This window comes from Hermetia illucens, chromosome 6 (genome assembly GCF_905115235.1).
Source record: "Hermetia illucens chromosome 6, iHerIll2.2.curated.20191125, whole genome shotgun sequence".
In the NCBI taxonomy this organism is placed as follows: Eukaryota; Metazoa; Arthropoda; class Insecta; order Diptera; family Stratiomyidae; genus Hermetia; species Hermetia illucens.
Genome location: NC_051854.1, coordinates 86416638 through 86425178, shown reverse-complemented (window position 1 = coordinate 86425178; position 8541 = coordinate 86416638). Strand labels below are relative to the sequence as shown.

General features: G+C 44.7%; 1 protein-coding gene across 1 annotated transcript; it reads right to left on the bottom strand.

The window, feature by feature from the left end:
• Positions 1–789: 789 nt before the first annotated feature.
• Positions 790–2177, bottom strand: LOC119659576 (uncharacterized protein CG45076-like). The gene is made up of 2 exons (XM_038067733.1): positions 2059–2177; positions 790–1631 (listed from the first exon to the last, which is right to left on the bottom strand). Exons 1-2 carry the CDS (start codon positions 2093–2095, stop codon positions 910–912), a joined length of 759 nt encoding a protein of 252 aa, XP_037923661.1. The 5' UTR covers positions 2096–2177; the 3' UTR covers positions 790–909.
• Between the last annotated feature and the right edge of the window lie 6364 nt (positions 2178–8541).

Here is an 8541-nt window from a genome sequence, read left to right as displayed (position 1 = left end):
AAATCTCCGTGAACGTTAATGTCGCTTATGTTTCTAAATTTGCCCTGCAAACGCAGAGTACGTAGCCTTTCGCTTATGTTTTCAAAGCCGATAACAACAGATTTCTTTTTTTTTCAGACAAAGACGCCTACTCTGAGCACATGGTTTACTGGGTGACGACTGTAATATATGGTGTAGTGGCTCTTCTTCAGGAAACCCGTCCTTGTCCAATGCGTCTCCTGCAACGAGTGCAGTTACATCAGCACTATATTGGGAGAGAGCATCGGCTAGCTGTTTTTCATCTCCATCTCTGTACAGGGAGCGCACGTTCCATGAGAAACTGCGTAAGTCGTAATTCCGTTTTCGTTGCCGGGTTCGTCGTTGTGTTGTCAGTCCAGTTCGTCCATGTTTTCCTTGTAGGGTTGTCAGCCCTACCCAACCTCCAACAGTAGGACCAGTTGGTACAATTTGTCCCGTTTTTAGGCGCAAGAGACTCGCTTTCATCCTTCTCCGTCTGCAGCTTTTCATTAAGAAAGAGCTCCCAGCGGTCATGGAGTTACGAATAGGGTTTAGTAGTAGAGTTGCTGGTGTTGGTTCAGGAGACGTTTCCCAGGTTTTATGCTATACTACCCTTTGACCACCGTTACTGTAAATATTTGGTAGAAAGACAAATGCATGAAATGCCAGAGGTTCAGGAGAGCATTCTCAAGGTCCCGGTTGCCTATGTTTGATGGATACAACTCGAAGTTATGCCCATAAACTAGTTTAGTGCGTATACTGCAGTTACCAGTTTAGTAAAAAATGCAACCATTATAGTGTTAGTATACAACTTTATTAACTTTACTTAAAACGTTTTCGTAAGGTAACAACTAAACAGTCCACGATATATAACAGACTCAAAATTTCAGTACATTTGTAATAATATTAAGTTTAACTATGCCCATGGGATTCAATGTACTTAGCTTCTGTGTAGCTGGAAGACTCGCCGTGTCCCCCGCCTTGTTTTTCGGCAACTTGATGCAATTCCAAAGCAGCGCGCTGTCCTGCTTGTGCAGCGTTGTGCTGGGCTTCTTGAGCAGCAGCGGCAGCTTTTTCAGCAGCTTCTTGGGTGGCAGCGTATTCCAAAAGGACAGTGTTCAACTGATGTTCGATAGATTGGAGACGAGCCTTGGCCTTCGAAACCATAGCAATCTGGGATGCCAATTCTGCAGCTGCTTTCTGAGCGGCCTCTTCAGCATGTACTGCTACTCCTTGTGCACTGTTCAGGGCACTTGTAACCTCGGAAACTTGGGCAGCGGCCAATTTGGCTACAGAGGCTGCGGCGGATGTAGCAGCTTGTGCCAATTTCAAGTGGCCCAATTCTGCTTCAAGTTGTTGATGGGCTTCACTGCTTTGTTCTTCTAAGTTCTGGAGAAGGATTCGCTTTCCAGCTAGAGCAGCCTGAGCTGTGGCAGCGGCTTGAGAGGCAGCTTGGGCTAATGTACTTTTGGCAACATATGATGCTTGCCTGGCAGCGGCATGCTGGCTAGCCACTGCTGAATGAGCTTGATGCGCTGATCCTTGGGCGATGGTCTTTAATCCACTGCTACTGTATGAGCTACCCTTTCCCCCGGAATGGCCGGAACTCGAAATATGACCGCAGTTAACAGCCCCTGAAAAAAAGATACATGCTTAAAATATCGAAACCACAATCTGTAGAGAAGGAAAAGCTTTTTATCGCGATTAATGATGAATTGCTAAAAGACCGGTTAATTCAGATGCCAACAAAACGAACATAATTTTTCTCATGAATTTCCCGCAAGTTTAAATCGGAATGACGACTTCTTGCTGGGAGCTACTGTTCACTTAAGGCAGTTTGAACAATTGAACTGGAAAGTGGAAAATTGCAAAGACGAATCACGGAAGAAAACACGCACTACTTGTACACCGGGGTGAATTCACTCAAAACAACTTTTCTTTGACCTTTATCAACTCTGTTGAACCGAGTGTCGCACACTTTCATTCATGCAATTTAAATAGCACCGCGAATCGTTCTTATTTAAATGAACAATTTGGTTGTCTACTTATCCTAGCACTTACCAAACAAAGCGAGAACGACAATAAGAGTAGTCTTCATGGCGGTTAGTTTTTAAAAATTTGAATGTGGCGCGAAGTGCCTGCTGTTGCGAGTAGTTGGTGTTTGATAGCCTCGGTTACAAGACTGATCCAATTTATACCTACCTACTCTAGTAACTAAGTATTTGAATAGCCATGTAAAAGCGAAGATATTTTCTTCTTTTTTGTCATTGCCCGCGAATAGTTGTAAGTGCAACTATGCGAATGGTGGGAATCATCCGTAGCTACTAAACAAGGAAAGATGCTTGAATGTTCATCCACGGTTCATTAGTTCTTCATTCTTTAATGGAGCGTTTAACCATTCGCTCTACATCAACATTCGTAACATTGGAAATTGATTAATCTGAAAGCTCTTAAAGCATCTAAAGATGTTTTACCAGGAAAGTGCAGAAAATTGTTTGCTCGTTAAGTTTAAGATACATTTTTTTGGGCCTAACTGGAAACCACTACTGCATGCGGTGAATGGAATGTGCATTGGCAAATTGCTAACATTTCTATATGCAAATCTTGATAGTATACCGCATTCATGCCGAAGATAGGAAGTTTATTAAAAAGTTCTGTTGAGCATTTTCAATCATTGGGAAACCGCTAATTGATCCCATATTGAATTATGCGAGATTTCGAGCAAAGAGGGGTTTAGAGTGGGCAGACGAAAGATAGGAATCTGTTTAGCCACATAAGTGACATCAGGACAACGACTATCCGAAACAAGCGAAAACAGAGAGGGTGCAATTAAAGACGACCCCAGTTGACGGTTCTAAAACGCTACGGCGCTAGGTTGCAGTAGTGTGTGGGATTCTTATCCACCAAAATCACCCCCACAACTCCGCCCATATCCCAGCAGGACCCCCGTGAAATAGTATTTCGCGAGGAAGGCTCTGATTTGCACCACCACGTCTAAGTCAGGCATCCGTCGCATTTTCCGAGCTCGATCCAGTTCCTCCAGCTTTTCCTGTATCGCATTTACTATTGCCATAACTCCAATTTATTCCCCACTTCAGCATCTTCTCCGCGAGATTATGGGGTCCAACAATTGCGCTGAGGGCACACGTTTAACCTCCATCTTTCAACCGCGAATTTCGGACAATGGAACATAACTTCGGATCTTAGAGTGCAGCGGCGCATTCGGGGCGGTCTGGGGACAATCCGAGGCGATGAAAGTACTTTATGTATCCTTGTGCCCCGTAAAGAACTGTGTTAGGTGGTAACTCAATTCTCCGTGTTTTCAATACACTCATCTCTCAATACACAGGATCAGTGTATGGATGCAGCGGCCTTTTACAGAATCATCCCACGGTTGCTGATGTCTCCCGTACAGCTCCTTCCTAGTGGCTTTTCGTAAGTTTACAGTCACTTCGTCCGGATTTGCCCTGCTTCCCCAGTAGAGACAGTGTGCGTCATTTCCTAGAAAATCCAAGCAAATCATCTTCGCAATGACACATACCACCTCACCGGATACTGTCCTATATGCACTGCCCATCCTCAGCGCGATTGGTCAGTATATCGAACTCACTCTTCCTGTGCTCTCGTTCAGACAAGAGCCGTATATACCAAGATAAATTTCACCCCCGCTGTGTTAAGCAACCGGTGACTAGATTTTGACCCTCCAATATTAGCCATCATCCTTCGCAGAGATGAGTTAGCCTTTACTACCTTTTCATACGCATAGTTTAGGTGGCCCTTCAAGCTCAACTCGATCATTATCCCCAGGTATTTAACAACCGATTTGGAAAGGACTTCATGATTACCAACCCGGATTTTAACAGTACTGTTTCTCCTGCGGTTTGTTACAAGGACCGCCTCCGTCTTGTCATCCGCCAGGTCTAGTTTTACAATTTATAACCATGCTTTGATAGAATGAATGGTTTCACTTCCATGCAATTCCACTACCTCGTTTGTTGTTGTTAGGCAACTACTACCACCGCCAGATCGTCTGTAAAACCAAACAAAGTTGCGCCCTTTGGCAAATGAAGGCGAGCATTCCGTCATATCATATATTCCACAGCAGGGTCCCAATACGGATCCTTGACGAACACCTGCTGTCACAACATATTCCTTTGACCCTTCGTTCATCTCATACCAAAGAAAACTCTCCGAGAGGTAACACTCGATTACTTGAGCTAAGTAATTAGAGACACCCAGTTTAGCCAGGGTGCCTTTAATCCAATTCCCGTCGATTAAGTCAAAGCGTTATCCAGTGTCCCCACCCCATAGCATAAACCAGGAGCCAGGTCCATAACCACTGCTGTTGCTTCCACTGTAGACCACCTGCTAGCTCAATGGACAGAAGCAGCCTGTTAAATGTCATCCTCTCCAAGATCTTCCCCATGGTGTCGAAAAGATAGATAGGGTGATATGAAAATGTTGCGCTAGGTGCTTTTTGGAGCTTCGGTAGCGGAACCAGCCTTTGCCTTCTTTGCTGGGCGGGTAACACTCGTTCTACTATGCACGATTCAAATGTGGTTATGAACCATGCGGGCCTGATTTTATCAGCCAACTTCGGGGTTTTTTTTTCAGAATAGTAATTCCGCTATACTTTTTCCCGTATAGCATTCTTAAGGTTAGTTCGAAGACAGCGGTATTCTTTCTCCAACTACCGATGTTCTGGCTTTCTTCTTTGGCAAAGCCTCCTCGCTCATAGACACGATTGTCCCAACAGCGAAATTTCTTGGTTCAACCAGTAGTGTGGTTTCCTGCTCTGGTGGAACTTTGCATGGCTCTGCGACCCACTGATAAAGTTTGCTTATTTCTTCCAGCGCCGTCCCCTTTGGCTTCTTTCCAAAGTCGCCAAGAATATCCCTCCCTCGAAAGCTCTAGTGGACTATCCAGCTATCCCCGTTTTTCCAATCCTGTTGTTCACTCGACTGTCGCCTCCTCAGCTTCTGATGTTGAGAAAGATGGCCTAGTGGGCATTGTGGGTGTAATGTTTACACACTCGCCAGACCATCCCTCTCGCCAACGGGGTACTGAGGTAAATCAGATCGAGATTAGCCCTCTCTCTCGGAAAATGTTCGCCATTCGACTCAAGGCCCACGCAATAAAATCGCCGGCAATAACTTTGGGGCTATGGTCTCTAGCGCCCAACACCAAGTCGTCTAGCATCTCCTCTACTACGCTAATGTTGCACTCGGAGAAACGTAACAGCTGCAGATATGGACGTCGTTGGCAGTTTTTGTAAGCTGAAATAGGTCCTGTTGGCTGCCAACAATCATGCGCGGATTTCATAGCCATTGCTATTACCGGTTATAATTTTCAGCCCTACATAGGAGTAATTTTCAACGGTCTCAAAGCTACAATCTCCTATCTTTATTGTTCTCGTTCGACCAGGGCGATTCGATGTTGTTCGTTCTATTGTTTGTGGTGTTGACGTTGCCACCATATACTTCGTCTTGCCTTCATCAATGTGCAGCCCAAGATCTCGCGCCATGATGTCGATATTGTCAGCATAGACGAGCAGTTGGATGGACTTAAAGACGATGGTGCCTCTCGTATTTACATCGGCATCGCAAATCATTTTCTCCAGTGCCAGGTTGAAGAGGATGCATGATATAGCATCCCCTTGTCTTAGACCATTGTTGATGTCGAATAGTCTTGAGAGTGATCTGCTACTTTTATCCGGCTTCGCACATTGGTCAGGGTCAGCCTAGTCAGTCTTATCAATTTCGTTTGGATACCAAATTCTCTCATGGCCGTGCACAGTTTTACCCTGGCTATGCTGTCATAGGCGGCTTTAAAGTCGACGAAAAGAAGGTGCAACTGATGTCCATATTCGAACGGTTCTCCCATCGCTTGCGGCAGAGAGAAAATCTAATCTGTTGTTGATTTGCCTGGAGTGAAGCCTCTTTGGTATGGGCCAATGATGTTCTGGGCGTATGGAGCTATCCGGCCTAGCAAGATAGAGGAGAGTATCTTATAGATGGTACTCAACAATGTAATACTTCTATAATTGCTGCACTGCGTGATATCCTCCTTTTATGTATGAGACAGTTCGTTGCCAGTTGTCAGGCATTGATTCGTTGTCCCGTACTTTGAGCATCAGTTGATGAACCACTTGGCAGTAATTACATCGATTCCTGGCGACTTATGGTTTTTAAGCCAATGAATTGCACGGACTGTTTCTTCTATGCTTGGTGACAGTATTTGTCCGTCGTCTTCAGTTGGCGGGACTCCACCTCGCCGATATTTTGGTTGTTGAGCAGTTCATCGGAATACTCAACCCATCGCTCCAATATGCCCATTCTGTCGGAAATCAGATTTCTTTCTTTGTCTCGGCAGGATGAACATCGAGGTACAGGGTGCGGCAGCATAACTTCCTTTTTTCAAAACTCAATAAAAACTATTGTATGCACCGCAAAATATTTATTTATTTTTTATAATGTAGGTACTTGTCTAAAGTTTTTATTTACATTGTTTGGAAGATCAAATCTGTTAGGTGACGTCCCCCATTCTCCATACATTGCGTAAACCGATTTCTGGCGTTTGTCATGACCCTTGTTAGCATAGCAGGTGTTATGTTGGTCATTTCTTCTTGGATGTTGGTCTTCAAATCTTGTAGGGTTCTTGGACGGTTCACATAAACACGGGATTTCAAAAAACCCCATAGGAAAAAATCACAAGGGGACAGATCGGGAGAGCGTGCCGGCCATTCCAAATCGCCTCTAATTGAGATAAGGCGCTCTGGAAAGTGTTCCCTCAAAACAGCCATCGATGCTCTTGAAGTGTGTGCTGTTGCACCGTCTTGTTGGAACCAAGTGTCCCCCAAATCCAAATTTTCTAGCCGTGGGAAAAAAAATTCTGTAGCATGTTTACATACCGGTCCGAATTCACTGTCACTGTAACCTCATTTTCCTCAAACAACCAGGGACCAATAATTCCAGCTGAGGAAATTGCACACCACACTGTGACTTTGGGTGAATGCGAAGACTTTTGATGCAATTCTCGAGGGTTGGTGTCAGCCCAGTAGCGCATGTTTTGTTTGTTAACCGACCCACATAAATGAAAATGGGCTTCATCGCTAAAAAAAAACAATAGCACCCTCGGGAACGACATCAAGAAGAAGCTCACACGCGTTCATCCGAGAATTGAAGTCACGTTCTGAAAGTTCCTGCATTATCGCCATCTTATAGGCATGAAAATGAAGATCATCACGAAGAATTCTTCTCACAGAACGATCGGATAGTTCAAGGGCAGATGCGTATTTGCGCGCAGAACGCCGTGGCGATCGCAACATTGACGCTCTCACTGCTTCAATGTTCTCAAGCGATCTAACGGGCCGAGGGACTCCAGTTCTTCCTTTTGTCGCACTTGCAGTTTGTCTGAATGTAGTGACCCATGTAACAATTGATTTGCGGTCTGGGACGGGAGCCAACGGGGCTAAATTATAGCGATTCCGAAATGCACGCTGTGTTGCAATAACCGAACATCCGCTTGAAAAGTAAACCACAACGGCAAAGGCACGCTCCTCACTATTCCAACGCATGATGGCGACTGAACCGTGTCGAGACAAAACCTTATAGTATCCCCTCTTGAACGAGACCACTAGCGCTCCGCTATGACATCAACTAACTGAGTGGCGCGCATTTTAAAAAAGGAAGTTATGCTGCCGCACCCTGTACTATGCACGATTCAAATGTGGTTATGAACCATGCGGGCCTGATTTTATCAGTCAACTTCAGGGTTTTTTTTTCGTAGTAGTAATTCCGCTATACTTTTTCCCATATAGCATTCTTAAGGTTAGTTCGAAGACAGCGGTATTCTTTCTCCAACTCGGGCCAAGTGCGCTGCTTTACTGAGTTTTCGGCAAGAAAGTTGCGCACTTTCAAAGCAAAAAAGGTTTAATAATTGGAAAACCTTCAATATTTCTTATAAAACAGCTGGAGAAAATAAAAAAAAAAATATTACTTACAATACCTGTGAAAGAGCGCAGAATCATCAAGATGACTCCACTTAAATACTGATATTGCTCTTCAATACTAGGTAACACATCCTCCTCTAAGATTTGTTTATAGGCTGCACCATTGATCATCCTTTCTCACCATAAACCTAAAAGCAGCCCCAGATCATCCTGCTCACCGGCTGGCATACTGTGGACTGAATACACTCCCCACTGAATCACTCACCTGATCTTCTCCGTACGTGGTGGATCCCATCCGAACCAAAAATATTAAATTGGAATTCATCAAAGAATATTACAGTTTACCACTGGTCCAGGGTCCAATTTTCGTGGTCCTGTGTCCATAAATAGCGTTGCTTCCGCATCCTTCGCGTCTTCTTTGCGGGACGTTGGCCATGAAATCCGTCCTCTCTAAGCCTCTGATGAACCATTGAATTTCTGTCCCAATGGCATCCTCGAGCTCCTTTTTAATGTCCGAAGAACTTTTGAACCGATCCGCAGGCAGAATCTCCGCATCAGTCCATCTTCCGCTGATGTAGTCTTTCTCGGCCTTC

What these genes read in the sequence shown, in the direction of transcription:
- LOC119659576 (XM_038067733.1), bottom strand. Translation starts at nt 2,095, where the DNA reads ATGAAGACTACTCTTATTGTCGTTCTCGCTTTGTTTG. An exon ending in TGTCGTTCTCGCTTTGTTTG is followed by an intron (nt 1,632 to 2,058) that starts GTAAGTGCTAGG and finishes TCTTTTTTTCAG; the next exon opens with GGGCTGTTAACTGCGGTCAT.